Genomic DNA, 21466 nt, shown 5'->3' on the forward strand with positions numbered 1-21466 from the left:
GAATAGTCGTTCTCCATACGTTGTAAGTAATTGTTAGGAAACATACTCATAAAACATTTATTTGGATATAATTTTGAGAAAAAACAGTAATCATTTTTCCTTTTATACGATGGACATTCAAGTTGTGATGAATAAAACTAGGCAACTAATATTACCAAAGCTGTCGAAGGTGAAACCAGCAAGTAGTTAACTTAAGATAGAGATATATATTGTTTATATATATATATAACTGAACAGCGAATCCGTAAACAAAAACATTCCAAATGAACGTGTACAACAATGGTTACAAACACTTGAAACAATAGGAAGTTGTGTATGTATATAAACACACAGACATAGTTTTCCTGTACATACACACATACGATACACACAGATATATGCACACATGCGTTCGCGCACACGCACGAACATATATGACTGTATATGTATTATAGTTTTTAAACAAATTAATAGATAGATACATAATTCACTGTTGTTGCATATTACAATTTATTTCAAATGAGTTGTCATTTTATTATGTACGTATATTAAGGTATTACTATTTCAAATAACCGGAAATTTCAATTTGAATGTAGAAGTTAATAAAGTGTTAATATGTATCAACTTTATGTTTATTTGCCAACAAGACTGATACACACAATTTCATTTTTTAATACAAACATATTAAAATGTACAAACATAAAAATAATACAATTTATTATAACGGTTATTACTAATAGTTATTACGAATGATGGTTTATATACAAAGGTTTTACATACTTACAAACGATACTGATTCTCATATCCAATCAAGAACTGAATATTTTATGTACGATCCATGCCCACGACGAGCAAATTAAGTCTGAGTTGATACAGTTACACCTCTCTTAAGCTTGCTAATTAGTTACAAGCATCAGCTTTCGCCGACGACAATATCTAATGTCCTCGCAGAAATACTAACGTCCGAAGTAATTCACTGAAGTTGAACTGTTTGTGATGTTCGAAATCTACAACGTTCTTGGCTAAATTCTATAGTTTCCCCATTAATAGGCATTGATCACAATGATAGCTTCCGAGGCCTTAGGATACTGACTGTAGCTAACAGATAATAACAGTTTTATTTCTCTCAGGCGTGTCCATTTTCATACAAGAATCACTCCAGTTTCTCGAAGTTTGAACAATATTCTAACGCGTTTTCGTATAACAAATACTGTTGATTCTCACTTTCACGAATTTTCTACAAATTCCGAGAACAGTCAAGAATATACATCACATCCAAAAAAGAAAACTACATAGGAACAAGTGTAGGCACTAAATTAAATGTATAGCAGTACATCCGTTTCACTGTATAAAACTATTTACGTGTGGATAAAACAAAATCGAGAAACATAACAAAAACTAAAAATTACCAGGCCAAAAATTATTTTTGTTTTCTTGTAATTTACACTTATGTTTATTTGTAGGGACCTTTTTCAAAACAGGTATTTTGAGATGGTCAAGGGTATGTTTGTGCAATTTGAAGTGTCGGGCCACTGGTTTAACTGCGTTACAATTTATTATATCTCTAAGATGTTTTCGGGTACGTTCTGATAATAATTTACTGGTTTCTCCTATGTATTATTTTGCACAACATGATAAGCATTATTAGTTTTATTCACACTTAAATGATTTTATACAATGAATTATATATATATATATCCATTTTTATCAAACTATAATACATATATAAATAGTAATGTGTGTGCATATACATGCACGCATGAGTGTATATATTATATCTGGATGTATCTATGCGTATATGTGTATATTTACAAGGAGAGGTATGTGTGTGTGTTTATATACTATACAACTTCCAGTTGTTTCAAGTGTCTGTTAGCATTGTTGTACAACGTTCAGGTTAGTGATACCTGAAGAAAGGCAATAGAATATATATGTGTGTTAATGTGTGTAGTTAACTTCTTGGTGGTTTGACTTTCAACATTTTTATCTCTTTCAACAACAACTAGGCGTAATTTCCCATACAATTTAATATCATCAATGGTTGCTAGTTACGCTTAAAAACAACAGAAATGTGCTTGTTCTTTCTCGAGGTTGTTTATCGCTTTTTGTTATATTTTGGTCCGTTTTCAATCATGGTCGATTATGGTGCAAATTGAAAACACGATAATAAAGTGAACTATCAATTAAATATTATTTTCAGCTAAGCAAAAACTTAAACACATAATAAACAGTGATTAAATTAAGATTATGTAATGTTCACTTGACCGAAAATGAAACCTAGAGGTGATTGGGCTTGTTTTCAAAGTTCTGTTTACTTATTTCATAACTGAAATTTGGCAACTCTGTATAGTTCAGTCATCCCACTTTGTTTACTCGTAATTATTAGTAACATAAAAAAGAAAATTACAAAGAACTGACGTTAGTAAAAACAACTGTTAACTTTGGGGGATAAATAAAGAAATCTTAGAATATATATAGATAATCTTGCTTTGTTACTTTTTGTTTCTGTTTTGACGGTGTGTATTTTCTTATAGCAAAGCCACATCGGGCTTTCTGATGAGTCCACTGATGAGAAACGAACTGTTTTGATGGGTACTAGCATAATACTACCGGGTTTACTACTAATAATAGTTAAACATAATATCAGTGAAACTAGTTAGATCAGATATATCTTGCGAAAATGTAGTTATAGCCTATAGCTCTCTGTAAAAGAGAAACTGACAACCCAACTGCATTGATGGATTTGAGGCTCATTATCGCTGTTAGCATTACAGTTAATGTCAAATAAAAGTATTTTACAATTTTCTTGAATTTAATTTTCAAACCAGTTTGCAATTACAAAGTTAAGTATTAGCTTAAGAAAACTAAACCATTAAGTAATATATTTATGATCAACATCTTGCTGCTATGCGCACCAAAGTACAATTTGCTGTTTCACACATAACAACTTCTAATTTTACTTTCATCATTCTCTTCGATCTTTGCTTTTCGTTTTTTAAGTACTCTTGTTTACAGTTTCTAATATTTAGCTCAAAATAGCTTTCTCAGTCTATAAAAATACTTATAAGTGTTTAAACTTAAGATAAAACGAATTTAATTTTAGTTACAATGTTCATTCGAAATTGTTCTAAACTGAAGATTAATTGAGAACACGAGTTAGTCATATTTTTGGAAGTTGCAGACGACGCGGAGCCTGACCACACCTCGATGTAATGGGCAAAGTAGGGGTTGTCAAGTAAATATACAATTTTAATTGAAATATAATCGAATAATAATTGTTTGAAAAGTTATAATTTAAATTAAATTTTAAAACTTTAATTTTGGTTTGTGTAGGTATTGGTAATTAAGATACATGACTATATAATCAACTTAGTCCAACTAGCGGTAGTACTAGTAGTTTTCAAGTACAATTAATATTAGAGTTACTATTAAGCCTAGTAATGGTATATCATATTTGTAACTATCTTACATAGCCTTACCTTTAGTTGTATTAGCAATTAAACTTCTAAAAATGATTCTGTAAGTGTGTGGGTTAAGATAGATCGCAGGATAGAAAAATGTACTTATGCAAGTTTGTTTAAAATGGGATTCAGTCCAACTGTATTAATCTAAATTTTATATCAAGAATGAGCTGTACCTCAAGTCTCAATGTTACAAATGTCCAAATTTCCTGAAGTTCAAAGCAGGACGCCAAACTAATGAATAAAAAATTGGTTGTATTAAAAAAATTAAAATTACTTTTCATGAAAAATGCATACCATCTTATACTTTTCATTATGTATTTTATTTAACAGATCAGGAGTGTGTTTTGAAAACATACAATAGAAAAGAATGACTTATGAAAACTTCATATCATTTAATTTTCTGTAATTATAATTAACCAAGACATGAGAATTGTTAACAAAATTATCTGAAAAAATACAAAATAATGATGGTATATCTGTAAGTTAAATGCCATTTTAGTAACTGTTTGCAGATTGGTGTGAGCCACAAAAACTTGAGACATGAAAAAAGTTTATAATAGACTGTCAAAGGAGTTTTGGACATTCAATGCATGTTTTGAAATAAAGCAAACTAATTTCATGTTGTTTTGTCAGTTATACCAATATTACTATGCACTGGTGCCCATCATGGCCAGGTGGTTAAGGAACTTGACTCATAATCCATATGTTCGAATCCCTGTCACACCAAACTTGCTCGCCCTTTCAGCCGTGGGGGCATTATAATGTGATGTTCAATACCACTATTCATTGGTGAAAGAGTATAGCCCAAGAGTTGGTGGTGGGTGGTGATGACTAGCTGCCTTCCCTTTAGTCTTACACTGCTAAATTAGGGATGGCTAGTGCAGATAGCTCTTGTGTAGATATGCGTGAAATTCAAAACAAAGCAGTAATATCTACTGAATGCTAATATACAACATTTTGATAAATTAATTGTATAAAGGTCAATGGCTAATGCCTAAAGTATTTTATGAGACAATAAACTAATTTCACATATTGTGACCTCAATAAGTATATGATTATATATTTAAATATTAATATATGAAAACAAAGGATATTATATGATTAGAGGAAAAATGTTATATAGAGTCATAGTATGGTAGTGCTTACTTACTATTATTAATTTTGATAATATAGGACATTTAAGTTAATTTTCTCCCAAAGTAAGACATTTTTGCATATCCTAAAGTTTTTGAGGATATTTGGAGAGGCAGCTTAAAAATAGGACTGCCCTGCCAGGATTGGAATGTCTGGTCATAGTATTTGCTCTGTCATCAATTGAGGAATTATTAATATATTGCTTAAATTTTCTAGTGATATTAAGGTATTGGGTATTTCTGGCTGAAAGGAGGATGCTGCTGCTTCACAAAATGAATTTAGATTTAATATTTGGTGTGTTGGATGAATAAATGGCAGATGGATTTTAATTATAATAAATCTACAGTAATGTAAGAGGGTTATCATAATATAAATTATGAGTATAATTTTGATGGGAATAATTAATTGTGTCATGGAAGAAAAGGATCTTGGTATTCTGGTTGATTAACCTTTTTGGGAGCATATCTGATTTTACATTAAAAATTTTGAGATAGCTTGACTGGGTAATGAAAAACTTTATTATAAATGTTCAGAAATAATGAATATTTGTCTATAGAGGTTATACTTATAATTTGCTGTATATGCCACTGTTCAGACATGATTTGGAGTAGTGTTCAGTCATGGGCTCACCTTAGGAAGCCTAATGAATTGAAAGAGTTCAGAGAAGGGTTACTAATGTGGTATACTAAGGTGAAATGAATATATTTTCAAGCTATTGGATAAGTCCACTCAATAACTGGAACATGAAAATAAGACTGGACGCAAATGTAACACAAACACACTGTGTGCATCTCTGTGTGTGTATGTGCAGTTTTTATACCAAATGATTGCTTTTACTGACACTTCTGTAGCTGAGTTTTCAAGTTGAAAATTTATATACCAAGCTATTTAGGTCAAAACAAAGTTCAAGACTGTATAAATACCAGGTTCTTTAATTTACAGGAAACTTTGTGTTTCTAAAATGGTACTTTCATCTGCTCACAAGATTAGTTATTCTTGTGTATTTCTGCTCTTAGTATGCAAACCTTTTTATTACACATGCCATAAGCCTTCTACAATATTTTATTGATTCTGACATGTGTCTCATGAAAATCATCATGCATCACCTATCCACCAGTAGGAGCATCCTTCACTGAACTGTCACTTCTCATTTGACAGTGATTGCACTCAGATGTCTTTTTTTATTATTCTTGTTCAGTGTTTGAGATCATATTTTACTCAAAGTGGTTTAATTTCACATACTGTTTTTTTTACATTATTTCCCTTTGTTTTGGTTGCTGTTCATCTATATCAAATGCTTTTGCTAATTAATTTGTAATGAATTCTTAAGTTAATGTTGGCACTTCAGGTGTAACACCACTGACAGGTGATATACCACAGATTTCAGGTGCTGGTGACCTGTTAGGAGATACCTCTACTTCTTTCACATGAAGCAATAGACACACAGACAGTAAAAAAGAATCTCCAACACAGTGACAAGCTTGTCAGAGATTCACAAAAATCCATTTTCATAATAAACTCTAGAAGCTGTAATGCTGTCCATATCTCTACCTCTTCAATGCTGATTTTGGCAGCTTCCAAATGTCTCTGAAGTTATCTAATTTCCACACTGATATCTTCATCAGAGAATTAATTGAAAATCTGAGTCAAATTTGGAATATACTTCCAAAGTTCTTCTTCTGTTGCAACCAACCAAAGTGTTTGGCTGAATAACAGCAAAGAATGACAGTTTGATCTGTTGCCTTAGAACAAACCTCCAATTCTTGATGAAAGCAATCAAGACATTAAAACATAGCCCTTTTTTCTTTCTCTGGGAATGTGAGACCAGTATCCTTTGTCATCTCTCCTGACATCCTTTTTTGGTGGAGATTTACTCTCTCTCTTCTCTCCATAGAAATCCCCATTTCCTCACATGTTGTAGTTGCATAAAAAATGGCTCTCTTCACAATTTAATTGCACTTTTCTTCAAGAAACAATTTTGAAGCATGGAGCTTCACAATGCACTTTTCAAGGCTGATTTCAAATGTTTGCAGTTACTTTTGTGTGAGATTAATTTCTTCCAGGATTTCATATCAGAAAGAAAGGTAACTCAAAAAAGAGAAATCACATACAGCAGATAGCAAAATCTGAACTGTACTTCAAGAGTTGAAGTTAGCTTTTCAAAATTTGCCTTCACTGGGTTCACAGCATAATAATAAACACATTATCTTGTCCAGGAAAAATCTTTTAACTGTTATGCCTACATTCTCCATCAGCATTTCCCATTGATGAGGTGAGACTGAAAAGAAGGAATAGACTGTGTCCAAAGTTCCAAAAAAATTAAAAACATGAATAATGCTTCCCAATGAGTGCATTCTGCAAAGGTTCATAGAATGATTTGTACAAGGCATGAACAATTAATTATCAATGCCATTCCATTAAGACTAATTCAATAAAGTGTGGTATAATGTTTGCTATTATAAATAATATCAGTTATAATACACCATTTCAGATTTAGATCAACAACTACAGTACTATTCTATATTGAATTAGTGCTAATGCTTACTGGCTTAGTCAAATCATTTTAGTTTCAGTAATTTTACAATGTCCAGCATAATATCAATGCAGACTTAATATGTTGTTAATGTGTTTACTGTATCAAGTATGTAAGCATTAACACATATCCATGCAGTCACATCATCACCCTCTCTGTATTAACATCACCATGTAGTTGCATGAAAAAATTATGCATCCATACCACCACCACCATCATCATAAGATCACCACATAGTCATCATAAAAAACTCACACACATCATTGTCATGGTTGCAGGAAAAAAGTCAAGCCTGAAGTTAAATGCATACTGTGACTTTCTGTGTCTTTTTACTGAACACAAGTAGTCACAAGAACCACTATTCATAAACATGAGTTTCTACAACTTCACAATGATCCATTTATTATAATATCATGACAATGCATTTATAAACACTTAAACATCATTATGATACCACATTGTCAAAAATTATTGGAATTGGTATAAGTACCATGATATTGTTATAAACACCAGCACTTTATGCTTTATCATCATTATTTAATGAAACAGACCTCATGTATGTGGAGTCAAAGTGTCAAGTGAACAAGACTTGGATTGTCAGTTGCAGCCAGCTGGCTGTGCTCAACAAATTGTAATGGTAATTTTTATCAAATACTTAAATTTTTGTTTCTAAATTTTGTATTGCCAATTAAAAAAAATTATTTTGTAATGGAAATTAACATTAAGCTGTTGTAACAGTTTCAACATTTTTATTTTTTATTACTTTGGCAAATTTATCATTTGGTTTGAAACCTTGTTCTGGTATTTCAACTCTCCTGATAGCACTCCCCTCCTGGCTGTCACTGGGGCTGACCACCTTCCTTATTACACCACTTGGGGGGTAAATGAGTTTGTGTACAATTGTAAGATTCCCAGATGACTGATTTTGGTGTCTTCTGCCCTTAGTATTGATTTATTAAAATATATCACATTATTGTGCTTAACATTTTTAATGTAATATATGTCATGTATATCTATATCTAAATTACATTTAACAAAATTAATAAATTGGGATAAATGTATAAATAATTAAATATAAAAAAAAGATCTCATTGCAGTATATGATAAATTTGGAACTGTTAAGTATTTGATCTATAATATAAATATATTATTATTATATTATCAACTATGTGTATAAAGGTCTCAGTTTTGGTGGATTGAAAATGTCAACACATGTTTGAACAAGACTTGGAATGTCAGTTGCAGCCAGTTGGCTATGCTTAACAAACTGATGATTAAAATAGTTGTACACATGTTTCAGGCTAAGATTGTTTTAATGAAAAAGTCAGTTACAGGAAGTTGATATTCTTTACTTACTCAAAGAAAATTTTAATTGCTGAATAGTTTAGTTTCATTGCTTGTCAGAATATACTAGACAGGTGATAATATTATAGCACTAAGTAATATTGTAAGTTCCATTAACTATTTATACAAAGTGGACTTCTATTTAGACCAGAAGTATTGAAAAGGGGAAAAATAAAGGACGGGCTATTCTCATCTACTGTTTAAATTCTGCCTGGTGCAGTAACTTGTTTGATTTCTTTCTCAGCACTTATATAGTTTCTTTGAGTTTATACTGTAAAATGTAAATATATTAATCACTTAATGAATAATATATGCTTTCTACATTTAAATCTGTATAAACAAATTCATGCTTAAAAGCTTATTATGTTTTCTTCAGTTTTTCAAGAGCTGGTGATGGAATTAGAAAACAATTGTGTATTGCTGCATTTTTAATATTTCTTATGAAACTTTGATTTCTACTATATGAATCAAGATGTGCCTTTGGCAAATAGTAAATTTACACTGTTTCTTGTGTTTCTAAGGTTGAAATGATTTGTATATTGTGTATAACATTATGACCAGAATTTGTATTAGTTTCATTATGTGAATTCTAAAGACAGTTATTGTTAATAACTGAATTAATTTATCTTTATGAAAGTACTGCCTGTTGTATTTTCATGTAACTGCTTTGCAGGGTGTGGATGGATCTTCACCAGAGTTGGTATGGAGGTTTATTGGATTCATGGGGAGATTTAGTTTTGACATTTGTATGGGTAGTTTTGCATTTTTTACCTCTATCTCACCTTGTGTGGATGGACCTTCACCAAATGTGGTGTGGAGGTTCATTGGGTCCGCTCTTCTGTAACCTCTTTCTTTCTTTCTGAACCTGACGATGACTGAAGAAGGTCAAAACGTTGTTTGCTCTTCTACATAAAATATTTTCTCAACCCAAATGAGCCGTTTTTGCATATATAGTCTTACTGACTGTATTGGTCATGCAACACTCCTTACTATAGTGATGAAATTTTTTAAAGTTGGTGTACAAGTGTATTGTCCTTTAAAACGTGAGCATAGTATATGAATTGTTTTGTTACCACCAAGCCATCTGTAGTTTTATGATTTAGGATTTCTTCTTGCTGACCATTCTCCCTCATTTGTGTTTTTCACGTGGGTATGTGTATATGCATATGTGCATTCATGTATATACATTCTTTTTTGCTGTGTATAGTTCTTCCCACTAAGTGATCAGGCAAATCATTTAGGATTTGATTATTGTAAGAGGGGATAAAAGAAATTTCTGAAAACCTCCAGTTTTCTATGCCCTAGAATTCTACTTGAGTTTGTGTGTAAGGATTCAAACCAAAATACCTATTAAGAAAAAACTAAGGTCAATCTCTTTGATTTTCTGATTTAAAATTAATGACACCAAATAGCATTTTGTATTATCTTCAACAAAAATTAAGTGGAATAACAGTTTTAGGAAAATTTGTAAAACAAAACCCAGAGAATTGTATTAATATTTACAGCTTGTTATAGGTTTTGTTGTTTTTATATATTTTCATGTCAAGTAGTTTAGGATAAAAACTGTCATAAATCATTTACTTGAATATTTATAACAAAATGAATGTTAGATTGAATAAACACGTCTTTAAAAGCTAAAACAAATTGGAAGTATGAATTTTAGTGTTATGTGAATATTAATTGATTGATTGAATATAATTGATTAATTAGCCCAAATCTTAATCATTTAGCAGATTCTTCTAATTGCCCAGATCTAGGCTCAGTTTCAAATCTGATTTGCAAGTACGAGGCCACAAAATGTTTCATATGTTACCAGAACAATAGTTGTTGATGCTATCAAGACAAAATGCTCTTGATTGAAAAAGAAGTAGAAAAAAAAATCCCTGAAAAAAATTATGATGCAAATAAATGCCTGGAGCAAACAGCAATATCCAAGTACTTACTGGGTGTATTCATGGAAGTTCTAAAAGAAGTCATGAAATGAGTATGAAGAAGGATTATTGGAGAGGGAGGGCAATAAACAGTGAAGTTGAGTTGCTCTTTACTATGTTTGACTTATTTGACAAATGACCATCATTCAAAGCTGCTTCATATTGGTACTTTTCACCTATACAGCCTTCAACCTTTCTATCTGGAGTGAAATGCTTGGCAAATATTGACCCTAACCATTTCTGTTATTTACTTATGATTTTATTGATTTGATAATAACTTTATCCACTTAGCAAACTACTGTAATTTTCTCTTGCTTGTTAAATACAAAAATAACATATTCAATGGAAGAAAACAAGTATACTTTCATTTGAAAATGAATTAAAATGGTTGGGTTTTTTTTCAAGTAAAAGTACAGGTACAACTGATCAAGAGGATGACAAACAAAGACATTTGCTTCACAAAAAGTTCTGACTCTTTCAAGAAACAAATGAAACTTGTTTGAGGGAACCAAAAAAATTCTCATTGTACATTTTCCTGTAGCTATCAATCAGAAAAATTGAACCAGAAGTAACTGGGAATACCTTTGCTTCATATGAAGGTATAAAGTAAGACATGCAAAGCTTTCTCTTGAATCAGTAGATAACTTCATTGACAAAATTATGCTTTAGAGAATAGAAACTAGGATTGAATTGGCACACAACTGTGGTTAGATTTAGGATGTTTCAATTTAGAAGTTTAGAAAAAAAAATTTTTGTAAGTGTGAAATAGGTACTGTTGGAAAGAAAGAGAGAGTGTGGTATATGCAAACAGCTGCCCTCTTCTTTCTTTTCTTAGGCTTGTCCTAAAGCAGACTCAGAAATTAAAGCCAGTTTTAGAAGTTGCCACAAGATTAGCTAATATAGTATGAAAATCACAAACCTTGGTGAGAGTTAATATTAGCATGTAGCTATAATAGAACAAGTATAACATGGTAATGCACGGAAATGAACCAATTTATATGAGACTAACAGATTTGACAAATGTCATCAGTGTCACATGAACTGCTAAATAAACATGTAACATGAACAAAAAGTCATTTTAAGATATAATAATGTATTTATGAGAAGGTAACAACTCTAGTAATAATAAGCCAGAAAAAGAAAAGGTAAAATGTTTCATAAATCTTGCATAGAAATTTATTTTAAGTCAGTTAGCTTTGTATCCTATATGGCAATCTGACCACAAAGCTTACCTTATTATTTGATTTGTACATTAGGCAAGATGTGTTCATCATCTGAACCTGGAAAAGTACTTGCTGGTGATGTCCAGTCTGTGAATCATCCTTATTACAAGTGGAGTATGCCAAGATTGATATGTTCAGGTAAATGTAAAGTGTATAGAAAAACAATAGTAACAACCGAAGGTTTAGTAAAGATTCATTCTTCATTGATTATTGAACTTTACAAAATTTTAGAAGACAAAATATGAAATTTTATTTGAGATTAATGTGTTGATCTTAAAGTGTTTAGTTTTGATTTTTACAGTATTTAATTTTTATTATACCTACAAAATATAATCAGTGCAAGAAAAAAAACATTGGGATTTTGAAAAAGAAGTGTTCAAATGAAACAAAAATAATAAAACCCTTTATATATACAATAGTCAATTTTACTGCAAAACAAAAAGTAATAAAATAAATTGTTAAAAGTGTGTTACTAGTATTGTTTTGTTTTTTAAAAAACTTAAAGCACAAATTCATTTTTGTCTTTAAGTTCTTACATTTAAACTCATAATTTTTTTGAAAGGCACTGCTTCTGTAGGGAAAAATGTGAGATCTCAGACAGAACCAGAAGCTCCTACTCTATCTCTTGGAGAGAGAGTTGTTTGGCTGAATGATGAGAATCCAGAATTTGGCATAGTAAGATGGATAGGCCGTATTCCTAACATTTGTTCTGACTGGACCATAGGAGTGGAGTTTGTAAGTTGTTTGGAGTATTTTTATCTGCTTTTATCAAAACCACAGACATGTATATACTCCAACTTTGAAAGTTTTTAGATGTTAGAAAATGTTTTTGATTTTATTTTTGTAGAATATGGAACATTTATCAGTACCATAATGGAAAATTAAAATCTGGAGTTTTCATGAGAAGATGTGTTTAAAATGTATAGGTATGTGATTATGTAGAGCTAAGTGGTTTAATTGATATAATCAATTAGCAATGAGTACCTCTTACATTAACTAGTGTCTCATTAGCTAATCAGTTAATTAAAAATTATGATTGTATAATTAAATGAAAATAATCAACTGATCAAAGTAAGTTCCATTTATTCCTGTTTTAGATTATTTTGACTGTTGATTTACTGGAATTATGATTAAATTGATTGTCACAATAATAATCAATTAACTAAAATTAGTGTTTCCAATTATTTGCTATTTTTGATTATACACATAATTAAAATATTGCCACAATGATTCCTTTTGTTATTAATTCTTTTCCTACTGTTTTGGTGTATTAGACCAATCATGTGACACCAAAGGAATCATCAGAGTTACCATACAATAAATCTTAACTTTTAATGTTTTTTGTGTTTTGCTTTTCACAATATTTTTCAAGTTTTTAGTAAATATTACAAGTTGCTTGTAAACAAAAAATCAGAATTATTAATTAAGTACTTTTACTAAAACTTTTGCCATAATTTAGTGGTATAGGTGTACAAGGTGTGTAAGTGTCTAAGAACGTATGTATATATATATATATATATATACACACACACACACACACACACTATTACTACGTACACACAGATGCTTAATTTTTAGCTATTTTTTCTTAAAACATTGAACAATAAATAAGAAACATGTAGAAAAACTGATTTATTATATTTATGATATTATGAAATTGACTTGTACTTGTGAATTGTACTTGCTAAGCTTCACTGTAAGTCTTATTTATTCTCTTTAAGTGGAGAGTGAATACAAATTAATTTTTGTATATTTAAAATTAAATTTTAGAAAAACAAAATTATCAGATTACTATACTGGTACATACAAAACCAGTGTAATTTATCTGGTTTTCTAACTAAGCTATATATGAGTTTAAAAACCTAATTTCTATTTAGAGTAATAATTTAGTCAACATACTTCACCATTTGTAGTGAAATTACAAGTTTCCCTTTTCAAGCCAGTTATAAATGACTGTCAGGTTTACATTGTTTGTAATGTATACTTTTTTATTTGATCTAAATATCTATCATACAACCTCTTCTCACCAACCTTTGTGAGTTTTGTTGACAGTGCTCCACATAACAAAGAAATCTTGTATCTTTGCTATTTTACTTTGAGAAAGCTTACAATGCTATGAGGAGGGTATGCGATTTTGCATAACCTCCACTCTTACAGGTTGTGTGGCCATTTACCTATTTTCATCCAAGATGTTTTACTGGATAGGTGATTCGAAGTCTGTGTGGATTGGAGACTTTCTAGTTTTTTTTGTACGGGAACTTGGAGTTCCTCAGGGCTGTATCTTGAGTGTTACACTTTTCAGTTTCAAGATTAATGCTATCACTATGAGACTTCATCCTACTATTGCAAACAGGTTATATGTTGACAGCTTGCACATCCTGTGTTTGTCATCAAACAAGTGGTTTCATGACCGGCAACTGTTTGCATGCACTTTTGCTGCCAATGGGGTATAAGCCTGGATCTCAGGTTCTGTCTCGGTGATGTTATTCTTCCAGTGGTCTCTGAGACAAAGTTTTTGGGACATGTCTTTGGCTGTAAGCTGACCTCATACCCTCATTTGAACTAGAATGGATTATGTGTCTCTTGTCTGTGGTTCCACCAGGACCTCAGCCTTGAAGATTCTATACCCTATACATCATCTGGAGCTTCAGTTCTGCATGGGGATTTTCTGCACTTCTCCAGCCTCTTTAAAAGTTTATACACTGAGTTCCATCAATCCCTTCTTCATCTCCACTGTTTGCAATTTTCTTTGTAGTTTGCCATTAAATTTTGATCCTTACCACAGCAACCCATCTTGGGTTGTTTCTTTCTCCCTCATTGGCTGTGCTCTTTTGAAATAGATGGTTTAGTGTTCTTCTCTTTGGCCTTTGTATCCAGGTGTAACTGGCTGAGTTCAGTGTGTGTCACTGGATGATGTTGCTGTCTCCACTGATCAACCCATCTTGCCATGGCTTATTACCTTCTGCACCTGTGACCTATTTTTGAATCATCTGAGGAAGACAGATTCTCCTGATTCCAAGTACAATCTTCTCTTTGCTGAACATATTTCAAACTATTTTTCCATTCCTGTTTATACAGATGGTTTGAAATGAGTTGACTGTATGGGATCTGTCATGATTTGTTTTGACTCAGTGGTTGCTTACAAGATTCCCTCTGCAGTTTCTGTGTTCATTGTGAAGTTGTATACCATTTCTCTTGCCCTGGACCATGTAGAAGCTATGCAGTACACTGATTGTACTATTTACACCAACTCTCCTAGCTCTCTACTGACTCTGGAATCACTTAGTTTTAGTTCTCACTCTGTTCTTGTTGATATTCAACTACAACAGTGGGTCCTGTATTGAAGACTTGGCTTCACGCCAGTTGGCAGTTGACGTGGAGGGAATAACAATGTAACAAGCTTTTCCAGATCAAGTCATGTTTCTCTTTGGCCATCTTGTTTCTGAGTTGAAAGGAGGAAGTTCTAACTAGGTTATGCATTGTCACAGTTTTTTAACTCATTGTTTTCTTTTATTTGAGACCGATCCACCAATGTGTGGCTTTTGTGACCCTCAAGTCACAATAGTCTGTGTGCTACTGTCATTCTGACCCTGAGCGACAACACTATTTTAGAGATGTCTTTTCTGACAGTTTTCCCCTGAAGTTAGACATTGTCATTGGCAATAGTAACACTGTTTGACATGTTTGTGTTTTTAACTTTTTATGAGCCATTGGTCTTTATACTTTTATTTAAATCTTTTTTCTGAGAGTTGGACATTGTTTTGTTTTAACTTGATTTTTTTTTACCTTTGTAATGAATTTACCATTATACATTTATTTTAATAACTATGCATGTTTCACTTTGATGCATGTGATTTATGTTGTTGGATGTGCATTGAGCAAGTCCTGACTGTTCTCTAAATTTGTAGAAGATTCTTGCGAGTAAGAATCTCGCAATGTTTATTTTATGAAAATGCTAGCATGTTCAAACTTTGTTGAATGTTTTAGGAATTCAACTTAAACTATATAAATCAATGGGTCAAGAGAAGAAGAATATTATTGTTCAGCTCCAGTCAGTGTGCTGTAGGCATCAGAAGCTATAATTGTGATTAGCTTGTTAGTCAGAAACTACAGAATATGACTAGGAACGTTTATAAATTTTGAACTTTAGAAACTGTTTAACATCAGTGAATTAACTTCAGATGTTAGTATTTATATGAGGACATTAAATATCTTAATTGGTAAAAATCAGCAGTATGAGGCCAATCAAGCTAGCTAGCTTAAGCAAAATGTAATAAAATCAACAAAGAATTAATCTACTCTTTGTAAATGTTGATAAAAGATTTAGTTCCAGACTGGGTATAAGACTTGGTATTGTTTGTAAGTTTGTAAAACACTGGTATGTAAACCATCATTTGTTATAACTGTTAGTAATAACCATTATTATGAGTTGTATTGTTGTTTTTATTTGTTTGTATATTAAAATATAGTTGTGTTAAGTTGCATCAATCTTGTTGTCAAATATATGGTTTTTAACATATAATTAACTTCTGAATTCAAATTTCCGATTATTCAGTTATTTGAAATAGCAATAGGTAAAGGATGTAACAAAATAAATCAGACTCATCCAAGATAAATTATAGTACATAACCCTTTTTTATAATACTTTTCCTTTTTTACTAGTTGTTTGATGTGGAGAGCCTTATTGCTTTGCTCCAATAAATGCTAATCAACTAAATATCTACTCAAGAGAAGTTGGCATGAGAAGATAAGAGGTTTCAAAAGAATAAAATAGTGGGTGGAGCTTCCCTGGTAGGTTTGCAAAATATGTTAATGTTTCAGCAATTATGAAAGATGGTAGGTTCTAGCTTGTTTGAGTTTCAGATTGTTAACCACAATGGACATTGTATGGTAGCTGCAATACAATATAAACTGAGTAATAAGACAAAAAGAGATGCCATATAATACATACACAAAAAAATGAGAATTTATTAATATCTTTTTTGAACTAAGAAAATAAGACATGGGTCATGTTTAAAATTTGAGCTATAAACTGTGTTCTGATGCCAATTTTATTGGCATATAACGATAAGTTGTTTAATTAAATTTTGAAAATAAAATGTTATGATGTGCCCTTCGACCTATGCATAGTAAGAGAGTTAAGCATAAAGCTACATAACAAGCAGGTGGGGTTAGGCTTAGTTGTTGCTAAATTTGTTTGTCATGTCTTTATTGTTGCAAAGTTATTAAGGCTATCTCCCACTTTCAACAATTTTGAACAACTGATTAAAGGGATGACAACTGGCTGATAATTTTCAACCCCAACTCTGGTTACTTAAGTGTTAAATTTAGTACTAAAGGTAATTCATCTATGTTGTCAGTGGTGTTTCTTAATCTTTACCTATCAGAGATGATGGTATGTTACCAGTAGTTTCACTCAGTTTCATCAGTGACAATGGAAGATTTTGATTCTGTTTTCTTATGTTTATCCACATATTTGGCTAATTGATTTAATACCTGCATTTGTATTTTTCCATGATGGCATCAGAAGATGAAGAAGAGATGATGATGTAAGCTTTTTAATCCAAAGGATCTAATACGTATCTGTAAATAAGTGTGATTCAAAGTTATATAATTGTCCTGAGTGAATTTCCATAGGCACACCAAAATCTGGCTAGGAACAACATATGTTTTTGGTTATTTGGTGAAATAATACATCACAACCATGATGCACTTATTCCCACTGCTAGTACAACAGCATCTATTTTCAGTAGTAGTCCAATAGAATATGGTTGTAGCTAACCATACTGTTTCTTTCATGGATCTTTCTACTCACACCAATGTTTTATACCAATTCTCCACAGACCATTAGCACCCAGCAGAGTAGAAACATTCTCTTGCTCTGTTGCTTTCTAAACACTGATGTGTCCAGCCATTGGAAGGCTGTGAAGATAGTGGAGTACTTCAGATTAAAGAGAATGGGGAAGTACCAACTGTTGTTGTTTTTTTCTGTCCACTGATATCTTACTATTTCTAACATAGTTAGCTCTCTTGTTAACATAAGGAATCTCACTGTGCCCATTACATCTTTGTTTTTGGGTTGTATGGAGTGTTTCTGAGGTGATGGTCTTTTTGCTATTTTTGATCCAACAGATAACTTATTTCAAACTTATAGCCTTTATCTGAGCAGCTCACAGTTGGGTTTTGGACCATAATAGTTCTTCCTTATCACTGAGGAATGACATCCCTTGGACAATCCTTTGCATTTAATAATTTGTTTTTTGGATTTTTTATTGTATCATTGATGTTCTTTTTCACCTCACTAAAGCTCTATTCTACTTTATTTTTGATTTTATCAATATTACCATTACAGCTTATTGTACTTCAATTTTGTCATTAGAGCTTCTGTAATTCTTTGATTTTCTTGTGCATTTCTCCAGATGTTATTTTGTAATCTCCCTACCTTTATTGATCTTGTCTTCAATTAGATATAATTTTGATTTAGACAACACATCTTTTTTTTTTTAAAACCTCTTAATTTCATCTAACGTTTCATCTCTTTCCTCAGATTCTTCTTCATATGTTCTATCTCTTTGTTTTTGTTCTTCTTTCCATTGTTTTATCATGTCTGGCAAGTTTCTTGTTTCAACCTGTGTCCTAGCTGGCATGTTGAATGAAAGTTGAAGTTGTTTCAATATTCTATTTTCATCAAAAATGATGTTTTTTCTAATACCAGTTGTTGAAATGTTTTTTGTCTCTTTTGTGGATTCGTTTATATTATCTGATGAAAAAATTCAATGCTGATTCCACGTGAAAAGAAAAATTATTTCTTCCTTTAACATTTTCAGTTTGAACACTTGTACACTGTCATACATTATTGTAGGCCTATCTTATTAAATTTACTGATCTTAATATCATCATTAAGATCAATGACTCCCTCTAACAAACATTTACATTACAACATTGTAAATATTGCTTATAACACTATAGTAGAGTTTAACTTATAACTATATATTCTTACATTCAAAGCACATGTAACTTATAACAGTATGCTTGCTTTGAATGTAAAAATAGCAGGAATAAATGTCACATGCTACAAAGCACAATCAATAAATATGATATTTAAATAAGTACAAAAAATAGGTGAATATAGCCAAAATGTATTAGTAGAGCCAAAAGGAGTTTTTTAATGTCTATTTGTATATATGCTTAAATACTCTTTACAATTTAATAATCAAGTAGTAATATTATTTCAGGACAATCCAATTGGTATTGGAAATGGTAGTTTCCAAGGAAGACAATACTTTGTTACAAAACCTAAACATGCATGTTTTTTACCAATAATTGGGCTTATCAAAGCAGAAGAATTCCAAGCTGGCTGTCTTAAAGAAAAAGGTTTGTGCATTTTCAAAATTTGATTTTTTTTCATGTTTTGAACTTTCTTTTTTTATTTAGTACTTATCTGGCCTGTATAAAAGCCATTCTGTGTCATGTCATGTCACACTTGATTCTTGAAATAGGAGGAGTCATAAAAGCTAAACTGCATTTATCTAGATATGATTTTAGTGATGGAGGTGGAAGGGAGTCATAAGGAGGGTGCTGTGAAACCTTATAAATGTAGTGAGTATTGGTATAATAAGTTTAAAGTAAAGATGTAGAGTGGGATCATCTAGTTCAGAGCCAAGTGTACAAAATTTAACTTGAAAGTAAAAATATTGATTCAGCTTTAAACTTAAATCATTTCTGAATTAAGCTATTTTCTGTTAAATTACCAATGATTTAAAAAACAACAACAAAACTCTAAGCAACAGAGCCTCTAAATTAAGAAATTAACAAATATTTTCCCAGTTTTGTTGTCTATACATATCATTTTATACTTTCTATACATAGATTAACAACAGTGTTATGTTATGCTTTTATTGTTAAGTGATATGACATAAACACCATTGTTGGAATATAGTTTTACCAACGTGCATTGGCTTTTGTATGTATTAGAAGTTATTAATCTAATTGTTTTCAATAATTACTCTATAAAGTGCCACAAGTTCATTTCCTGAATGATCTTAATTTTTATTGGCTCACAAAGTAATTTACTGATGTTTTGCTGCCTTGACTGCACTACTCTACCTCTTTGCTTGTCAAGCTTCATTTTGCAAACTGTATATTTTGGTTAACTACAAAATATAAGGTTAATGTACCCTATGTGGTGGAGGTGTTAGTACATGCCCATAATTTTTGATTAGCTATGAATTATTTTTAATATAAATTATACAAGTACCATGGTTTTAGTTTAAAATACTTGGAAATTCAAATTAATTAGTAAAAAAGTTAATAAACTAGATATTCCACTATATAAAATTTAATCATAAGTTACAACATTTCATAACCCTGTATTATAAGTGTTCTTGTATGTAAAAAATTATGCACCACGAGGATGTGAATTATGCATAAAGGGTTTATTGTTTTATTCACTTATAGATATTTGTTGATGAACTGTAAGTAAATCCATAGGTAAGAGGATTAAAACAAAAATTTGGTGAACAATATGGTGACTAGTGGAAATGTTTGTACTGTGGTGTCAAGCAACACTGTAAAAGGCTTATTCAGAAATATGGTAATTGTATTTGGATTTTGAAATTGAACAATGTATATTTGCTTTATACTCATTTTTACATTATTCTTGACTTGTTTTCTTTACCATGTTTTATTTTTTGAAATACTTTGATATTAAATAAATTATTGATGATAATGTGATTTATGCTTCAACTTAAATTGTATTTGTTATGACTAATACTTACTACTTTTCAAACAGTCTTCTCTAACTGTCTTTATGTCTACTAAAATGTTTAGTTTTCCTACAGTCCATACTAAGTGATTCCATAGGGGGTGATCATGTTGTCTGTAATGAGTATGTGAACCTCTTGGTGAGTCTAGTGACTTATTGATGAGCTTAACAATACTTAGTTGTCCATAACAGCATGCATTAGAGCAAGTAGTGAATAAAACAACCTATCTATATGTTTATATCTTGATATTGTTTGTGATGTTTTCAGTACTTCATTCTGTCTTCAGGCTATGTTGGTAATATAGATAAATTTTAACACTTTCATTTTTAAAACACTGTAGTGAAATTATATTGATAACGATTTTTTTTTATAAAGAATGTGGAGCAGAAAGGTTGTACAAAGCTAAGTTTTGACTCTATCAGTTTGTGAACCTTACCCTATCTTTGTACTGAAGAATAATAAAACTAAAGAAGCTCATTTTTATTGTGTGACCTTCCATATCTAAACTATTATTTTACAAAGGTCTATATGTGTGTCTACTTATAACTGGAGAACTGCTAGATCAGTTGTCACCAAATGTGACATGTACCCTTAGGGCCAGTTGGCAGTGATGTGAGGGGGTACATGTCTTTCCTGTGTACTGAATGGCTAAATTAACCAGTAACTAATATAGAACTTAAAACTCATATTCTGAAGAGTAAAAATGTAAATCACTTTGATGTAGAAAAATGAAATTTTTACTAGAGACTTTGATTCTTTAAAAATGAAATGACATCAGTAAAATACCATATGCTGAAAACTTTAAAGTTATTACTTATGCCATTTCACAAAAGAGCTTTATTTTTGAATAAAAAATAATTTTAAAAGATGGGAAAATGCATTAACAATAACGTATCTTTTCTCCAGTATTTTAGCTTTGTTAAAGTTTTATGATGGATGTTACACATTTTAGAATATTTTTATTATACAAGTCATTATAGAATATTTTTCAAGTCAGAGAAATTCACAAGAAATTCAAATGTCACCTTTTTTTGTAAAGTGAAAACAGATGCCATCAATACAGCTTACTTGGAAGCACTTCACTGTGTATGCA

General features: G+C 31.1%; 1 protein-coding gene across 7 annotated transcripts in view; it reads left to right on the forward strand.

The window, feature by feature from the left end:
- The first annotated feature begins 2937 nt into the window (after positions 1-2937).
- LOC143240327 (uncharacterized) overlaps positions 2938-21466 on the forward strand; it is an 83915-nt gene continuing 65386 nt past the window's right edge. For 3 of the 7 annotated variants that reach the window (XM_076482578.1, XM_076482580.1, XM_076482577.1), the window contains exons 1-4: positions 2938-3214; positions 11642-11746; positions 12171-12343; positions 18844-18982. In XM_076482578.1, coding sequence (XP_076338693.1) covers positions 11647-11746; positions 12171-12343; positions 18844-18982 — 412 coding nt within the window. In that variant the 5' untranslated portion in view covers positions 2938-3214; positions 11642-11646. Of the gene's footprint in view, positions 3215-11641; positions 11747-12170; positions 12344-18843; positions 18983-20066; positions 20202-21466 lie in introns of those variants that run through there. The other 4 variants (XM_076482575.1, XM_076482574.1, XM_076482576.1 and 1 more) reach the window with 4 other exon arrangements.

Source organism: Tachypleus tridentatus, chromosome 13, assembly GCF_004210375.1.
Source record: "Tachypleus tridentatus isolate NWPU-2018 chromosome 13, ASM421037v1, whole genome shotgun sequence".
Lineage (NCBI taxonomy): Eukaryota > Metazoa > Arthropoda > Merostomata > Xiphosura > Limulidae > Tachypleus > Tachypleus tridentatus.